Consider the following 19,120-nt stretch of genomic DNA (forward strand, 5'->3'; position numbering starts at 1 on the left):
CCTCCTCACTGAGGGACTGTGTGCTTAGGCCATTTAAGATGGCTGTCTCCTGCTCTCTGCACATCCCCTGCTCGAGCAGCCCCTGCTTCCCTCACGTGACTATCCAGTCCTCTTAATCATAGGGCTCAATTAGTTCCTGGTAACCGAGCCCACCTGACATCAATCCCCCCTGTAAATGGCAGCCTCACTTCTCCCGATGTGGTGAGGACTGCTGCCGTGTCCTGGTGTCCCGTCCGATGGCTGCTGCACGCCGTGGGGTTTTGCTCCAGGACCGTTTGTTAAGATCCCTCTATCCAGCAAACCGTTCACGTCTCTGTTGCTGTCTCTAGGCTCTTTCTCTGGTCTCAAGGCTGGGCAACTACAAGGCTTGTGGGCCCGTGGGGTCCAGCCCAACAGGGACAGGGGCAGGAATTGGGCCCCAAAGCCTGCACTCCTGCCCACTAACCACTGCGTTGTGCCAGGCTTCTGGCCGCAAGAGCCGGGCAGGCGTGGACAGAGCCGAGTCTAGGGGGGCGAGACCCAGGCCTCTGCAAAGCCACGGAACACAAACACAGAAAGTGGGTCTGATTCAGCAGCATTCATTTTTATTTCTAAATAAGAATCCAGTGACATTACTGTTTTCCATCCATTTCTGAATTCTTTAAAGAGTCCAGTGAGACGAGGTAGAGGCTCCAGCAGAGCAGCTGCAGGTCCCTCCACCTCCGACCCACCTTCCCCTCCGCAACCCGCAGCCCCACCAAGAAGAGCAGCAAATCATTTCTCAGGAACCAGGACCTAACAACTGCCTCTCACATCTTACTTGGGGGAGGGCAAAAGAACAAGCCTGACCTTCCCAATAGTCCTTATATCAAAAAGCTGTACTTAAAAAATCCTTCATTTTTACAAAGAAAATTACTCAAAAGAATACAAGATTCTGATTAATCTTGAGAACAAATCAAGCTTTGCAGGAGCTGTACTGGAGAAAATGTTAAAGCCTTTGGTAGCCACGAACCTAACCTTCGGTAGTCAGCCAAGCGAGTGAGGAGCCTTCTCTGGCCCATGGGCCTCCACGGCTCCTTAGAGCAGCGCTGGGGCCTGGAGAAGTGGCTCTTCCGCGTGGCTGACCAGCTCCTTGGACAGGGTCCCATAGCGCTGACGGGTGACCTTTCTCTCTTGACCACCGCACTGCACAATCCCCATCGATCCCATGGCTACGGGGCCCACGGCTGCGCTCCGAGCGCTCAGCTCTCTTGCCCTGAAGCCAGGACGCTCACGCAGAGCAGCTGGGCAAAGACCAGCTCCTGGGTAGGAAAAGCCACACATTTTTTTTCCCTCTAGGATTAGGGACTGTGTCGGCTGGGGTGAGAAAGGGTGAAACGGGGTGGGGGAAATTAGAAAGTCTTCTTTCGTAACATGGGCGATGATGGTGAAGTCCCTGAACATCCAACTCCATTTGTGTGAGAAACGGCAGGAGACTAAGTGGACGGGAGTGTGGCTGCTTATCCGAAGCCGTCACTCTGACTGTGGTGTTTTCATTTAAAACATATCGCCTGCCTGGGGCTTTGGAGACTGCGTTCCTGGTAGAACAACTTCTTAATGATTCTGGCTGCTCTACTGGGAACGTTTCAGATAATTTCCTACCCACCACCCAGCAGGAGAATCACATGCCTGCATTCTGGAGGGAATGGGGAAGGAGCAAAGGATCTTTCCTCTTTTTTTGGCATTTGAAGTCCTAACTGACAGTCAGTCATTGCTGTTGAGAGAGATTCCTCCTCCCACTAGAATCAGGGGTCAGTTCTAAGGCCAGAGCCCCCCTAAGCCACGCCTGCACCTTCCCGCACCTTTGGTGGCCCGGACCTGGCTGAGGAGAAGCCAGTCTCCGCCCGGCCCCACCCTCACTCTCCCCACCGAAGCAGAAGAGGGATTCTGGCTGTGGCCTCCCCGCTGGGGACTTTGCCACATGTGTGGACCCCCGTGGGAGTGCAGACCTGAGACCCCGGAAGGCCACCTTAGGCAAGGGCTTGAAGGAGAAGGCTCCCCACTCACCAGCCTTTCCACACGCCACTGCGCACAGAGGAATCTGCAGGCAAGTCAGGGCCTCCCTAGGCTGACTTGGGGTACTCAGGGGCTGCCAACATTCTGGGCCCCCAGCCTCACGTCAGCCGGGGCCCAGCCAGCATTCCCAGTGTGTGGCCTGGGGGAGAGGGTCTGCCCCTGGGCTGAGTGAGCACCAGACGATGGAACTGAGCCACCTTCCACCTGGCTCTGTTCCAGCTCAGCCCGAACTTGGTCTCCGGGTACCTAGGAAAAGCCAGCTTCTTCTCCTGGGAGGCCTCACACGCCAAGCCTCTGAGCATGGTTACTCCCAGAGGTCCTACAACCACAGGGCTGCAGAACACGTGATATATTCCAAGTCCCCAATCGTAGGGCCTGCTGCGGAGGGGCTGCTGGGGGAGCCTTGGGGTGGGGCCTTAGTGCTACAGAACACCCCAGCTCCCCAAGACGGCACGTCTTCAGAGTTCACTGGCTAGCCAACCAGCTTCCCCAGAGGCACGCACTGACCTTACAGCCTTCACCTCCTCCTAAAGTATTACCTTCTCTCTGTGCTATACTTCTCCTGTCCCATGGCCTAGACCTAAAAGAAAACGTGTGTGAAGTTATAGTTATGCTGGATTTTTTTAATCTTCTAGGCATATATTGCCCCAAACAATAGAATTATTAGGAATGCTAAAGGTAGACAGCAGCAATTTTTGATTCTCAGGCAAAGACATCTGAAAAAAGTCCACCAGAGGTGAACAGACAGATGGCTGAGGCACACGGGGCGCCCTCCTCGACGGGGGAATGCCCTCCCACGCTGCTAAGCCATTACTTGGCCAGCAGAGGGCAGGAGCAGCTCACGGGACACCCAGGTTGGCGCTGCTCCAGGCCGGGCAAGACTCCCCCAGCCACCTGCACACAGCCAAGCCTTGGAGACCTCGCCCCGCCCCCGCGTGCTTCTCTACTTAGTGTCACTCTCAGGTCTCAGCTAAAAGTGGGAGGACAGGTGGGACCTGGTGACAAAGGGCAGTCTGAACTGAGAAGATCCTGTTTTCATTATTTAATCTGTGAACTCACAGCCAAAAAAATTTTTTTCCGGCAAGCTATTGAGTTTACAATGCAACTTACACCTCGGAGATCAGACTCTGAATTTCAGGGGGAAAAGTCAGTGACTTATGAATTGGAGAATGAGAGAACAATCTGGCCTCTGATCCCTGCCCCCTCCCCCATCCCCTTATGGACAAAGGTCCCCTCCCTTTGACCTCTTCTCTTTTCCACTAAAAAGAAACAGGAAATGATGGAGCCTGGAATTATGCATGGCATTAATCTTCCAGTGGGGATATTAGGTGAAGTAAAGTAATCCTATTTGGCTCAAATTATGGGGTTAAGGTGGGAGATTACAAAAAGAAATGATCATATTTTAGCTCTATCAAGTACAAATTTACTGTTCATGCATAAAAAGGAAGCCATGTGCCCTCCTGCCTGACTGGCTTTACGCTTACACTTCTGGGGCAAGGGAAGGGGTTAGGGCAGGGGCCTGGCCTCGTGGGCTGGGTACATGGGTCCTGGAGGGTCCCAAGGTCAGTCCTTCCTCACATCCAGAGCCACGCTGCCTGAGGCTGAGAAGATGGAAACATATTTGCCGCCAGCCCAAGGTCCACGCTGGCCCACTGTGTTCGAAACAGAACCAAGGACATGCACATGATGAATTAAACCACGCCAGAGGGTGCTGAGTCCCGAGGCTCCAGCTGAGACGCTGAGCCACATATGGAAACTGCCAGAGGCCTGTAGATGGGCACAAGCAAGCAGGTAAAGACTTGTTAAAGGGCCGGTGAAGGGGGTGGATGCGGGGAAGTCAGAAACCCCATGTCCTCTGGACATGACTGGCAGCTCCTCACCTTGAGATGGCCCGGGGGCCCCGACCATGGGGCCGGGGCAGGTGTGTATGTGTGTGTGCACGCGCGTGTGCGTGTGTGGCCGGGGCAGGTGTGTGTGTGTGCGTGCGCATGTGGCCGGGGCAGGGGTGTGTGTGTGTGTGTGTGTGTGTGCGCGCGCGCGCGCGCGTGTGCATGTGTGGCCGGGGCAGGGGTGTGTGTGTGTGTGTGTGTGTGTGCGTGTGTGGCCGGGGCAGGGGTGTGTGTGTGTGTGTGTGTGTGCGTGTGTGGCCGGGGCAGGGGTGTGTGCCTGTGTGTGTGCGTGTGTGTGTGTGTGGCCGGGGCAGGGGTGTGTGCCTGTGTGTATGGTGTGTGTGTGTGTGTGCGTGTGTGGCCGGGGCAGGGGTGTGTGTGTGTGTGTGTGTGTGTGTGCGTGTGTGGCCAGGGCAGGGGTGTGCGCGTGTGTGTATGGTGTGTGTGTGTGTGTGTGCGTGTGTGGCCGGGGCAGGGGTGTGTGTGTGTGTATGGTGTGTGTGTGTGTGTGTGCGTGTGTGGCCGGGGCAGGGGTGTGCGTGTGTGGTGTGTGTGTGCGCGCGCGCACAAGCACTCTGTGAGCGAGTCCTGAGGTAGCAGTGGCTGCTCAGGGATTGCAGGTGAGACTCACGTGCATCTGGCTGCAGGCCACTGGAGTCCTGGGGAGGGGTGGCAGAGGAGGAGCATGGGGACAAATGGGACCCAAGATGGTAGAGAACTGGGAGAGGGAAAAAAAAAAGATGCCGATGAGCACTGAAGGTGCAGCAGGTAAACGGTGGGCAGAGCCCAGGAAAAGGGGCCTCTGAACAAACAAGGACCACTAAGTAAGGAATCGAGGTCAGGGAAGGGACTGCTAGGCTCTCACCACTTTATAAAAGTGCATGAATTTAAACTGAATTCTAAGACAGCAGCTGCTGGCCAGCATAAACCCTGTAGACTTTCCCTCTAGAGAGTGCTCTGACCCCACAGAATAGGGTCGCTCACCCCCTAAAAAACCCAGGGATACGGCTTCCATTGGGGCTCTAGAGAGGTGCCTGTGCCCTCGTGCTCGGTTCCAGTGTAAACATTCACAGTATTCCCAGAGAAGGGCAGTAGCTGCCTGCTGCCCAGGGAGACAGCCTGTGAGGTGCCAATCAGAGGTAAAGAGAAAAAGGTCACTCAGTTTCTCTTTCTCAGGGAGTGCAAGCGACATCACGAAGGGGAGTGTGAGGTTTTCAAGGTTTCTGAGCCTGCCGCTTAGGTGAGAACCGCTGCTGCTGAGGGTGGAGGCGCCTTGATGACGCACAGGGAAGCGGCGGCCGGCTCCTCGCCCTGCTGGTACCGACACCCGTCCAGCAGGGAAGGGCCCCTGTAATGAAGGCAGTGGCCAGGGATGGCGGCAACGGCACACCACGCTCCCGGGACGCCCTGCACAGTGGGTCCACAGCAGGATTTCTCCTCTCAGGCACCTCGGCGTGACAGATGACTATTCCCCGGCTACAGAAGCAGAAGGAAACATTTACCTGCAAAGGTGGTCCCTCCAATCCGCGGGCTGGGAAACCACCCTGAGGGAGAGGTCCAGCCCAGTGAGGAGCGGGGAGAGGGTGCTTCAGGGCAGCCGGCTGGCTCCAAAGGCCTGGGAGGTCCTGGGTTAAGACGACAGTGGCCTGTGCGTCACCCTGCTTCCATCCACCCTAAAGAACTGCCAAATGCACACGCCTCGGGGGCCCTTGCTGGGTGTTCGTCCTGGGAGCCGTGGGGAGGCTGGATGGCGCTGCTGCGGCCCCGGTTGCCCGGGAGCCACGGCGTCCCACTCGGTCACAGCAGCTCCTGCTCGTCGTCCTCGGAGCCTGAGGGGCCTTGGCGCACCTCTTCGTACCACTTGTTGGTGAGGGTTTTCATCTGGATGCGCCCGTGGTGGAGGTCCTGGGGCGGGAGACACAGCAAGCCCTTGTCAGTGGGTCTGGCTCAGGGTCAGGGTTGAGGAAGGGAGGAGACGGGAGGCAGGGTGCACGGCCACAAGCAATTTCAAAGTGTTAACTGACTAACCGCAAGCTGGGATCATTCTTTGTGGGGGAGGAGATAACGGGAGGTGTCACCCTGGAACAGGAGTAGGAGGCAGGATGGCATGATGTTAAAAAACCTGGCCTCTGGAATCAGACACACTTGGGCTCTGCTTCCAGCTTTGCCACGTACTGGCTGTGTGACCTCGGGGGGTTACTTCACCTCTCTGGGCCTCAGTCTCCCCGGCTATCAAGTGAGACAACCCGCTGCATCTACTGCATGGGTTGCTGGGAGAATGAAACGAAGCAATCATGAAAAACGTCTGGTGCAGCGCCTGGCTCACAGTAAGAACTCACGTGCTGACAGCGATCCTGACTGCTGAAGGAGGGAAAACGGGGCTCAGAACCAAAGCGGGGCAGCAGCCAGGAGAACCCCTCCCCCACCCTGCGCGGTGCAGGATGACGGTATCAGCAAAGCAGGCCCAAGCTGGTCCCTGAGTGTGTCACTCACTGTCAGGCCAGTGGTGCCTGGAGGGGTGGAGCGAGAGCCCTGAGCCTTGGGCCACTGTCCGAGGCCCTGGCAGGTCTGAAATTCCTCAGCTCAGATTCAGTAGCCGATCAATGTCCCAAGTCTATCATCCAGGAAAACCAAACTGGGTTAACAAGTCTATTATTAAACTAGCACTAGAGACTTCCCTGGTGGCGCAGTGGTTAAGAATCCACCTGTCAATGCAGGGGACACGGTTCGAGCCCTGGTCCAGGAAGATCCCACATGCCGCGGAGCAACTAAGCCCATGCGCCACAACTACTGAGCCTGCGCTCTAGAGCCCGCAAGCCACAACTCCTTAGCCCACGTGTCACAACTACTGAAGCCCGCACACCTAGAGCCCGTGCTCCACAACAAGAGAAGCCACCGCGATGAGAAGCCCACGCACCGCAACAAAGAGTAGCCCCCGCTCGCCGCAACTAGAGAAAGCCCGCGCGGAGCAATGAAGACCCAACGCAGCCAAAAACAAACAAACAAACAAACCCGCATTAAATACGGCAGGAAGGAAAAACAGCAGATGCAGAGTGCCGCAAGCATATCCAGCCCGCGAGGCTGGGAAGGAGAGAAAGCTGAGTGGGGAGAGGCCCCCACCCAACCCGGCATGTGGGTCTTCCCTGCCCACCCTGCTCTTGGCCACTGCAGGCCCTGAGGGAGGAAGGCAAGGGACCCCTGGCCTGCGTCCCACCTCCTGGGTCAGCCGCCGCGTGAAGAAGGGGTTCAGGTACTTGGCGTCCAGCCACAGGAAGCCTTTGAGGTCCTGCCGCCTGATGTAGTGGGCTTCGTACTCCTCCTCGGTGAGCTCCGACAAGTGCTCCGACTCGATGGTGTTGCCCTGCGGCGGGTGGGGAAGGCAGCCGAAGGCTCGTCAGCTGACACCTGCCTGGAAGCCCTCACACCACCCAGCCTACCTCCTCGCAGCTCTTCACCCCGCCCCCCGTGTCCCCAACCCTAACGGTGGCAGCAAGAGGCCTCCTGGGAGCCTGTAGGGAGGCGGGAAGGTGTGTAAGAACACGATGGACACCCAGGAAAATCAGAATTGTGAGTAAGTTGGAAGCTCAGGGCTGGGGCTTGGTCTGTAAGTGCTCCAGGTGGCTGGCTGTGCGGCCAGGACTGGGAGCTGTTCTAGGCTGTCTCTTTACCAGTGAACTGAACGAGGGAGGCCGCTCTTGTCGTTTTTTGCCTGCAGAGGCCCACTCTGGGTGCATTTGCTGGTCATGTGGATGCAGCGGGGAGGGATGTGGAGAGGGAGGGAGGGAAGGACCACCCACCCTCTGCAGGGGTGACCAAAGGCAGTTTTGCATTGCCGCCCCCAAGCGCAGGTGTACCCCGGGTGTAGGAGGTGGGAGAGAGGGAGGGGCAGGGAGAGCATTTCCCTGCCATGGAGCAGTGCTTCTCAAACTCTGGCCGGCATCGGAATCATCTGGAGCTTGGGGAGCCACAAAATGCTGGGCCCACTAGGCCCACCTGCAGTTCCTGATTCAGCAGGTCTGGGAGGGGGCCCAAGAATGTGCATTTCTAACCAGCGCCCACCGATGCTGCTGGTCCAGGAACCCCACCTTGACAACAAGTGATGGAAAGTGGGGTGGTTAAGAGTCTGTGTGACCACAGCTGTGTGATTTGGTCTCTCTGTGCCTCAGTGCTCTCATCTGCAAAATGGGGATCATGAGACCATCTGCTTCCTGCAGGTTATCAGGGACAGTCCAAGGAGAGCACAGGCACCACAGAAAACATGCCCTAAACAGCAGCTGCTCCCCGCTGAGCACACATCCTGGTTCTACCAGAGCTGTGCTTGGCTAAGTGTGGCTGCACCTCCCGGCAATTCATCAGAAATGCAAATTCTCTGGGCGCCCACCCCAGACCTGTAAGACCCTGGAGCCCTCCACCAATCCTGACACCCACTAAAAGCTTTGAGAACCTATACTTGAGCTTTGGTTAAAAACAGACAAGAAGGCTGGTGGATGGGGGTGGGGGGAGAAGGGCTACAGAGAGTGAGGAAAGTTCTGTGAGCCAGCCCTCCCTGAGGTCATCTGAAGGTTCTCCCAGCAGCACAACTCTGGCTGGAGAGGCCGCGGGCAGAGACTGGAGGCCAAGATCCACCCAGACTGGACTTTCCAGAGTGAGAAGTGGGCCACATCCCCTTTCCCCACCTCTGGTTGAGGATTTCTGTGCCTTCCATGGCTGAGTAAAGTTACTGATGGCCTTGAAAAAGGGAACTAGAAAAAGATGCATTTCTGCAAACGTGTGTGCATGGAGCAGGGGGTGGTGCAGGAAGGCAGGACAAGAGGCCAGGGCTCCACAGCCAGGGCCCAAGGGAACACAGGGTAGGAAAGGCACAATCACAGTGACTCAGGGCAGGAGGGTGGCTTGGAGGAGGCAGAGGTGGGCAGGGGTCCGGGGGCCTCAGGCTCGCAGCAGCTGGCCCTGGGCACCTCCACCCCCAAATCATGCCCTCGCCTGTCCTCAGTGGAGGGCCCTCTCCCGTGACCCTCCAAGCCTCTGTGAGCACTTTCTCCTTCTCCAGCCCCAACAGGAGGCTTTTAGTAGATGCTAGGGAATGATATGATTTTGTCATTTTGTGATTTTGAAACCCTCCTTCCAGTCCCGGCCTGATGGGGTGGTGTGGTTACTGGCAGGGGAGGAGCGTTACTGGAAGAGTCTGCTAGGGGTCTATGTTCCTACGCCACTGCCTCCGTGGCTTCACGAGGCCGGCAGACAACCCACCCCAAAGAGCCACGCTTCAGACCCTGAGTCCAACCTCCTTGTCACTTTGGGAAGCTGGTGCGTACGTGTGTGCACGTGCCGTGCGCCCATGCGTGCGTGCCCAGGGACGGATCATCCTCAGATCGTGTCTCGTTTCCCCATTTTCTGGCGGCAAGTGGGGACCCACCCTCTGCCCCTGCCCACCCGCCTGCCTGCCCGCCCGGCCGGCACTCACCATCTTCTCGGTCTTGCTGAGGTTGACGTCCTTCTTGTTCCTGCGGCGCGCCCTGGCGTCCTCGATGTCCGCGAAGCGGATGAGGGGCATGGTGCTGCCGCCCAGCAGCAGGATGGTGAAGAGCACGATGCTGATGGTGGTGGTGCCGATGAGCTGCCGCTTCTCCATGGGCTCCAGGTCCAGGTGCAGGCTCAGGGCGTAGGGGATGGCCCCCCGCAGGCCTGGGCGACAGTGAAGGGAGTAAGAGGGAGGGAGGCAGGCGGGAGGGGGCAGCGGTTCTCGGGGGATCTGGGCCCAGGCCGGCACCACGGCTGCTCGACATTCTAATGCACCCACTGGAGAGTGCGAACTCAGCCTGTGAGGCTCTGGGGTGTGAGAAAAGCAGGCGCAAGGAACGGAGGCTCACCCCCGTTCCCACTTCTCAGGGCGGCAGAGCGGATCGGGTGAGGTGACCTGCCCGGGCTGTGACGCGCCGGGCGTGTGCGTGTTAAGGATTTATCAAGCCCAGCGCTTACGTTTTAGAAACACGACAGCTGATGCAGACGAGCCCTCCCTGTGCGTGCCCGGCCCTGTGCTACGTGCTCCGCGGGCACGACCTCATCCGATTGTCACAGGAAGCCCTGTAGAGCTGGTCCTGTTATTCTCACAGCGCACAGATGAGGCGCCGAGACTGAGAATGAGGTGTCCTCCCAGGGCCACACGCTTTACTGGCAACGGCACAGAATGCCATTTGCCCAATGCCCACTGTAGTGGAGGATGCCAGCCCCGCGGTGGCCAGCGGCTCAGGGGACCGCATCACGGCCTCTCCCTTACTTCCTGTTTTGGTTCCCTGGGAGGCTGCTGGCTGGACTGAGGGGTGTGGACTGAGCTGGGAAATGGCACTTTCTCTCTAAAAAACTTCCTGGCTTGCCTGGTGCCATACAGGGGGGACAGGACCTCCCAGAGCAGCAGGGAGGAGAGACGTCAAACGAGGACTCGTGAGGGTGAAGGCCTGAAGGAGAAGGGAGGGCGGGCCGAGCACACAGTGACAGGATCTGACCCAGACGTGGAGGCCAGCACATCACAGCATGATGAGGGGCTGGCTGCTGCAGCCCAGACCCTACATGGGGACACAGCGGAGCGGAGGGAAGGGGGTGGAATTAAAAGAGACACAGGGAGCAGAAGTAACAGGTCACAGGAGCGAGGGGAAGGTGGGGTGACCAGGGAAGGGAAGGGCCTGGAGGATGCCCGGGTCCTAGGAGGCTTGCTGCGCGATGGTCTGGGCACGGGGTCAGGAGTCTGGCTCCTGGGTCCACCCCCTGGCCCCCTGCTTTCCCTGGGGCCTCCCAGGCTGGCACGAGGAACTAGACACAGGGCCTGCCATGACGGTGGCCCGAGGATGAAACGCCTTGGCATAGGACAGCATGTGCACACAGTAAACACTTCGTAAGAGGCAGCCACGTGTTATTGTTTCCTGTGGAAGGAAGGGGGATGCTGGCAAACAAGCAGGTTGGGCAGGAAGGTAAGTTCCGTCCTAGACAATGAGATTGCAGTAGCTCCACAACATCCAAGGAGGATTCAGACGCTGGAATCTGGATCTCAGAGGGAAGGCCTGGTCAGAGGAAACAGCTTTGGGAGGGTGGGAACCAGATGGAAGTTGAGGCCACAGGACAGGTGAGCTTGTGAGAGCGCAAGAGATGAAGCAGGTCTGAGGCTGAGTCCTGAGGAAGCCAACATTTACTGAGGTGCCGGTAAAGGCAGATGGGGACCTGGACAGGAGCCTGAGGAGATCCCAAGGGAAAGGAGGGGAACCAGAGCATGGCCTGGAGGCCAAGGGAAGAGGAGAAGAGGGTATCCTCCCAGTCAAAGGGCAGGTCGGTGGGAGGAAGGAGCCCCAAGCCGAGGCGGCGGGGGGGATGAGGGCTAACCGGTGCCCGCCAGGCCTGCCTGCGGGAGGCTGCTGGTGACCCAGGCGAGGCCAAGTCCAGCCCTGAGGACAGGAGGTGAGGAAGTGGAGAAAATGGGCAAGAAAAGCTCGCTCAAGAGGTCTGGCCACGATAGGAAGAGATGGGGAAGCAGCTGGAGGGGATGAGGAGCAGGGGTTTTGGCTGAAGTTGTTGGTTTTCTGCGGGGAAAAGGAGAATCTTCCACTGTTGAATGATGGAGGGGCCAGTGAGACAGGGTGAGGGTCCAGGAAAGAGGGCGGGAATGGACGGAGGGAGGCCTGGACAGCCTGAGGACACCCGGAACCAAGAGCCCTCCCTGTTTAAAACCACCAACCACTTCCCTGTAGAGTCTCTCACGACACCCCCCAACCCCCAAAGAGCTCACATACTTTGTAAAATGCCCGATACATTTCTTAGATTTTCTTCCAGATTTTCAAGACCTTGGATCAACTACTTTACGATTTTTTTCCCTCACTGGCAAAAAAGATTAAGAAAAAAGTTTCTCTCACTGTACACACATATATACACACCTACCTACCTATATCTGTCACACACACACCTATGTATGTATTTTAAACCAGGTCTTTTGAAAAAGAAGAGAAATCTGCGAGAAATTTACAGATATGCTGTTGGAGAGAAAACAGCTTACAAAGCATGTTGCTATACCCTGACCCACACAGAAATATTTTAATTATAATATTTAAACAAGAAAGCACAAAGAACTGGATGTATTGCTTCTAAGTAAATTTAAAGATGTCTACGGATCCAGTTCTTTAGGAGTCAAAGATTTATGGAATCATTTCCATACTTTAAAAAGTAGAGGAGGGCTTCCCTGGTGGCGCAGTGGTTGAGAGTCCGCCTGCCAATGCAGGGGACACGGGTTCGAGCCCTGGTCTGGGAGGATCCCATGTGCCGCGGAGCAGCTGGGCCCGTGAGCCACAATTACTGAGCCTGCGTGTCTGGAGCCTGTGCTCCGCAACAAGAGAGGCCGCGACAGTGAGAGGCCCGCACACTGCGATGAAGAGTGGCCCCCGCTTGCCGCAACTAGAGAAAGCCCTCGCACAGAAACGAAGACCCAACACAGCCGTAAATAAATAAATAAATACTTAAAAAAAAATCTATAAAAAGTAGAGGAATATGGGATTGAACAGCAACTGAAATGGCCAAATAAACTATCAGAACTTAGTAACTGAATGAAAAAAAAAATCCAAATCTAGCCTGTAGTACAAAAAAGTTTAAACTTTAACCTTTTTATTCTGAGCCCCTTGTTACTTCAGCCTAGAAAGCGCTCAGGTGGGAGCGGCGCCGTGCACACCTTGCCCTGGGCTGCCCGTCTGTCCAGGAAAGAGTGGAGGGAAGGAGGGCAAATCCTGGCTCTGCTTCCCGGGGCCCCTCGTCCCGAGCAAGTCCTTTACCCTTGAGCCTGAGCTTCCTCACCTGTAGAGCAGACACGCACCACCCACTTCCTGCGCTGTGGGGAGGGGCGCCGCCTGCGAAGGGCCTCGCTCAGGGCCCGTGTTATAGCAGGCGCCCCTAAATGGGAGCACGTGCAACTTGGGGCTGATGAGGCAGGCTCGTTTTGCAAGGGCTCCGGGGACACGCACGTGCATTCTCCGCAGGGCCTGTGCCTTTATAACACGCACTTTCCCTCCACCATTCATTCAAGATTGGGCTTACCGCTGAACCACATGATGAACATCATCTTTGGTGTGATTTTATGATCACGGAAGAAATTCAGGAGGTAGGAGAGAGGGAAAATGTTCACCGCTCTGCCAAACAGCACAAGCACCTGTTAACAGCAACAAACTAAGTCTTAACATGGAAACCTCTGGTTCTTCAAGTTGAAGCTTGTTGAGGCTAACACAGACCTGGTAACACACCCATTATAAAGGCAGCATCCCCTTGTCATCAAAGACATGAACTCAGTGCTAGGCAGAGACCCAGGAGATGCCAGTTTCTATTTGTCTGGGAAAGGATTAAAGCTTTGTAGGTTACGTTTCCACTGTCAGAAAGAGAGGACTAACAAGGTATCGATGACAGCTTTAGTAATGCCAAGAGGCCGCGCAGAAGTACCCAGAGATTAATTTAAGGGTAATCTGGCTCCTCCAAATGTGCTCCACTGTGGGACGGGCCTGCACTAATCATTCCCAATGGGCTAGCTCTGGAGGAACAGACAAGGTATTCCTGCCTCTCCCATGGGGGCCCCACTCCTCAGGGAAAGGAGCGAAGACTGAGAAGCGCCTACCTATGTCTGTAAATGCTGCTCCCTGAGCAAGAGGAATGCACAGGTGGGTTCTAACAGGAGGTCACACACACCCTGTCTAGCCAGTTGCTTCATGGCTTTTGGTTCCTAGCCATCTCCAAAGGCATGTCGATTTTAACAAAATATAGCTTTATGTAAAGTCTAAATCTTATCTAAGTGGCTTCTTAGAACTACTTATTAATTTACTTCCATTTTCTTCATCTTGGTTCTCACCATAACTAACTTGAACAGAATAATATATATATAGACATTCTAAGGCTCTAAGTTTATTCTTTTAACCAGCATGAATTGAGTGTGCTTTGGACTGTTGTGCCTTGGAAGGTCAAGTTAATAATTACCCACAATCATCTAACATTTATATGCCAGACAATGCTCTAATCATTTTATATGCATTATCTTGTTCAATTTACATCCTTCCAAAGGTCTTATGAGGTAGGTATTACTGTCTCTATTTTAGAGACAAGTAAACTGAGACAGCGAGAGGTTAAGTATTAAGTAACTGGTCTAAGCTGACCCAGGCAGGAAGTGGTGGAGCCAAGTCCCAAACCTGGCTCAGTCCCCAGAGCCCATGCCCTTGACCACTGAGTGAGTCTAAGGTAATCCATCTGAACGGCACAGGCCGTCCCTAGGAGTGCCAGGGCCAGACTGACCAGTTGCTCAGCGGAAAGTGAGTCACCACCCCAGGCATCGCCTCATTTTTCTTTCCCTCCCAGCTCATGGCTGAGATCGCCACCTCCCTGTTTCACCCACTGAAATCTAATCCTCCATTCCCACATGTGTGTTTCAGGGTTGACCAAATGTGGCCCCTTTCACCCAGTGACCACACTAAAGGCTACTATACTTTCTATAAAAGACTTTTGCAGCTGTTTTCTTGTCCTAAAACCTGAGTTTGGAGGACACATAACAGTGACAAAAGCAATGAGCTTGTGCCGACTAAGGTAGAAGCACCCAGATTGCAAGGAGAAACATCTTTTTCTTTAGGGTTCCTTATCTTCTCTGCCTCAGGTTCCCCATATGCCAAATAGGTAGGCCTCACTGGTTTGCACATGGTAGGTGACAGTGATTTAAAAGAAAAAGACTGCCTCTCAATAGCTGTGTTTTGTTTAGTGGAGCTGGTAATAAAAGTTAACTCAAGATGAATTATGGTAACTCAACAAGGTGTGCTTTGTAAGTGCCTTAAATTAATAGAGGATCTAAAAAGACAACAAACAGATCAAATTAGGGACAGGAGTATAAATCAGCAGGAGGACCTATGGGAGATGGGTTCACACTGACAGGACAGAGACACAGGAGGGACACAGACGAGGGACCTGGCAACACCAGGCTAATGCCCAAATGTTAGCCTTTCCCGGCACTTTGATCAGATGCCTGAGGGAGTTGGACCTTTCTTTTAAATGCTTAAACATTTGTTTTTTTCCTATTCCATTCCCAAGATCTGATTTGAATGCAAATGATTAAACTTCTATTTTCCTTTTTTAAAGGTACATTTTAATTTGTCTCCTACTGCCACCACCCCTCTCTCGTCCAATTACAACACTGTTTCCCAAATCTTCTCAATGGTAAGAATCACCTGGGATGATGATTCCTCCAGATGAATCTCCAAAGGAGGTAAGGGCCTTGTAATCTTTACCTTGAACAAGTGTCCAAGGTCATGCTTATAAATGGACACATTTGAAGGAAACCACAGCAAGAATTAGGTATATTCATTATAATCATCCAGAAAAAGTAGAAAAGAAAAAGAAATCATCCCCAGTTCTACAACCAGTGAACATTTGGCTGCATTTTCTTACATATTTTCTTTTTTCTATGCATGCTGTTTTTACATGGTTATGATCAAGTACACATTCAATTCTGAAATCTGCTTTTACTACCTAACGTTAAAAACTGGTAAATTTTTTTTTTTTTTTATGGCTGCGCCGTGCAGCCTGCAGGATCTTAGTTCCCTGCTGACCAGGGATCAAACCTGTGCCCCCTGCAGTGGAAGCTCGGAAGTCTTAACCACTGGACTGCCAGGGAAGTCCTGAAAAAAATGGTAATTTTTAAAGAAGACTATAACAATTCAAGGCCACTTAAAATTAAAACCAAGCAAAAATTCTTTTCTAGGGATATTTATTTACTTAATTCCATACCTTCCCATTTATTGTATGTTCATGAATTTTTAACAAAAAGAAACTTTAAACAGAAGGTTGTCTATGTAGCTGTTGACTTTGACCAGTTAACAGTTACATAAGTGAATCCAGAATACATGGTTATCGACCTACAAATAAGTAGTTAAATAAAAAACAAGGAAAATACTTACTATGCACCAGATGACAAAGGAAATTTCAAACTTGTGAGGGAAACTAAAAATGGACAGGCCAAGAAATGCAAACACACATGTTTCTGAAACAAACCAAAGAATGGATTATTCAGCCTCAACTATTTTCTTCCAATACAGCACGGGATTGTTATGCAAGCAAACATTCAGAAGTTAATCAGAATCCAGTATACCACTTTGCTTATTTTCTGGAAAATCCTGCAACCAGTACCTTGGCAAACTTGTCCTTTGATTCTCTCATTCTTTTCTATCACATAAGCAACAAGTGCTTGCTATTCAGAATCTCCTAATTTAATAAGCCAGCTGTCAAATAAATACTCTCCCGCCTGGGGACGATGATAAATATATGAATCTGTCCATTTGCTGAACACTGCGATTAGCAAGGATCCCAACTGCGGCAAAGTGGCAAAAATTCAGAGCAAATGACTGCAGACACCATGTGACTAATGTGAAAGGGCCCTTTGTTAACTTCCTTGCCAGAGCGGACAAAGCCAAATGACTGACTTCACATATTTAATGTTGCCACAAAGTTTAGAAGAAGGCTTACACCCTGCAGGATTTGCAGGAAGAAATACATTTCAACTCTTGGCTCCACTCCACAAGTCAAAGAGAGTCTGACATTTACTCTTGCTGTACAAGCAGTCACTTGTGTATCCTAAGAAAAAGCACCTTAGAAATTCCTAGCACTAGGCTCCCTGCTTAGACTGTGACATCCTCCAGAATAACCGTACAGCCAGGGAGACAAAGACACTATTTTAAAAGTTGAGCATCATAAAACATCAAGGCTGTTTTAAAACATTTCAGCAATGTTTTTTTTCTTCAAATGTGTATCCTTTTAGAATAAGTCCACAAGCTGGACAGTATACTTACCCTTCTACTCCTTGAATGTTTTTATCAAATATTTTTGTCATCTTTCGAAATCAGCTTATTTAGAACACATTCAGATCTACGGAATGCTTTTCCCTGGCGGCATGAATACTATTATGTGGATACGTCATGGTTAATTTAATGAATCCTTGATGGGTATTTAGACTGTTTCTATTTCTGATATTGAAAAAGCAACAACAAACATCCCTGTGCACAGACTAAATTCCTGATGGTAGAATCGCTGGGTCAAAGAGTATGTGCCTTTTAAATTCAGACTGATGCTGCAAATGACTCTCCAAAAAAGATGGCATCAATGTATATGCCCATCAACAGGGCCTATTTTCTATACGTCTGTGCCAGAAGTGGGGAATCACCAAACTTAAAATCTGATGGGTACAAAATAGAATTTGATGGATGTTTTGCTTTACATTTCCTTATGGTGAGAGAGTCTTCCGCCATGACTTTCTGAGAAGGGTGCTGTGGAAACAATACCCACTGGGCCAGGAAGAGACAGACCGCTTCCAGACGCACTTCTTAGCCATGAGACGGTGCTCGGGTCATGTGACCTGAGACTCCCTGTTTGTGGAATGAAGTCTCTGCACAGCTTGCCCCCGACTCCCAGCACGTGACAGTGTGGAACTGGTGCTTCGAAATGAGACAGCCCACAGAAATGCCAGGGGAGGTGCTGATGATGACAGGCAGAGCACAGCCACTTGGGGGCCGGCGTGAAGGGACAGTGTGGGAGTGGTTCCTTCACTCCCAGGTGTAAACTAGGGGCAGGTACATGACGGGTTCATCAGACTGTGATGCATAACTGAAACTGCTTAAGAGAAACAGTCCTCACGGTGTGACCCAGGCCAACGATGACACCTCTAATTCAGGATTTGCCTGAGACACGTCCTTCAAGATGCTCTTGTGAACAAAGGATCCTGTGGACAAGTTTGGGAAATGCTGTCACTCTGTCTCTTTCTTAGAAATTCCCAATGCACGTTGGCAGAAAAGTCTCACAAGTTCAGAAACTTGTTAAACTTTATTTACCCCAGGATTTCCCAAACTGTTTTTTGACTATGGAGTCTTTTTTCACTTAATTCTCATCAATATCAGTTCCAAGGAACACATTTTTTTAGAAATGTCACTTTCATATATTGCAAATACATGAGTCTCAAATGTTCGTTATTAGCAGTTCTCATTATTTCTTGGTCTTAAAATTATAGGCATCGAAAGTTCCATTTGTTAGGTATTAGGCTTACTTTATGGAATGTGAAAGCCAGAGTAACAAACAAAAGCTAAGGGAGTGTAGTATCTGGCTCTGAGGAATTCTGCGGCCTCCTCTGTCAGGGAAAACCTCAACGGACTCCTGGAACAGGCTGAGGAAGAACAAGTAGCTCTGGGTAGGCCCACGTGGGACCACACAGAGGCAGAACTCACCGCACAAGAAGGCCACAGTCCGGAGGGTTTGCTGCATGAGGATCTGGGTGACTGGGGACAGGTTATGGTGTGTGTAGTGAGACATCACGATGCCTGAGAACAGGATGGCCATAATGCCTAGAGAGGGACAAAGGGGCAAAGTGCACAGGCATGAGGAGAGCGGAAAAGCACCTTCCATGTGATAGGCAATAATGCCCCACACCTCCTACAAGTCCCTGGAGCCTACAGTATTAGGTGTTTTAAGAAAAAGGACGGGAAAATAACACCTGAGGCCTCCCAGAGGCTGCAGAGAACTGCTAAGGGCCCGTCTCTCTGGTAGCTTCATTACCGGCTGGGTGACTTTGGGCCAAGTTTCTTCCCCTCACCAAGCCTCAGTTTTCTCAACTGTACAGTGGGACTAATAGTACCCATGCTCATGGAAATGTTAGGAGGGTAATGCAGAGAAGCCATGTAAAGTGCCCTTCACAAGACCAGGGCAGAACAGGTGTGAGCCGTCACTATATCCATGTCATTCATGGATATAAGAGGGGCAGGTGAACCACTCTTGGGGCAGAAAGGGAACATAAGAATCTGGGTATGGAGAATGGGTGGGTTTTTATTTACTTTGTCATACTTTAATTTTGAATTTTCCCCTAATCGCCATGAATTAACCTTATAATATGAAAAGAGAGATGTGTTATTAAAAAAAAAAAGTGATGTCTTTTCTTTAAAGGTCACCATGAGAGAGTCTACAACTTTTGTTGTGTACTCAGGATTTGAGTTTCAACTTTCGTCCACTGCCCCTAATCACTGCTGAAGCCACTTCCATGGGTTTCCTCTCAGTGTCTCCCTGGCGAGGCAGAAGCTGAGATTTTTACAAAGCCATTAAACAAGCTGCCAAGATACATGAATTCCAAGTCAAACTTTATAAGCAAAAATTTAACTCACTTCTGC

General features: G+C 52.3%; 1 protein-coding gene across 5 annotated transcripts in view; it reads right to left on the minus strand.

Moving 5' to 3' along the window:
* Positions 1–562: 562 nt before the first annotated feature.
* Positions 563–19,120, minus strand: part of SLC9A8 (solute carrier family 9 member A8) — a 72,880-nt gene continuing 54,322 nt past the window's right edge. For 4 of the 5 annotated variants that reach the window (XM_059898517.1, XM_059898518.1, XM_059898520.1 and 1 more), the window contains 6 exons: positions 18,188–18,304; positions 15,875–15,957; positions 12,990–13,101; positions 9,388–9,608; positions 7,138–7,284; positions 563–5,828 (listed from right to left, as the gene is read on the minus strand). In XM_059898517.1, coding sequence (XP_059754500.1) covers positions 5,721–5,828; positions 7,138–7,284; positions 9,388–9,608; positions 12,990–13,101; positions 15,875–15,957; positions 18,188–18,304 — 788 coding nt within the window. In that variant the 3' untranslated portion in view covers positions 563–5,720. Of the gene's footprint in view, positions 5,829–6,416; positions 6,538–7,137; positions 7,285–9,387; positions 9,609–12,989; positions 13,102–15,874; positions 15,958–18,187; positions 18,305–19,120 lie in introns of all 5 variants that reach the window. The other variant, XR_009497743.1, reaches the window with a different exon arrangement.

The sequence above is a fragment of the Balaenoptera ricei genome, chromosome 15 (assembly GCF_028023285.1).
Source record: "Balaenoptera ricei isolate mBalRic1 chromosome 15, mBalRic1.hap2, whole genome shotgun sequence".
NCBI classification, from domain to species: Eukaryota; Metazoa; Chordata; class Mammalia; order Artiodactyla; family Balaenopteridae; genus Balaenoptera; species Balaenoptera ricei.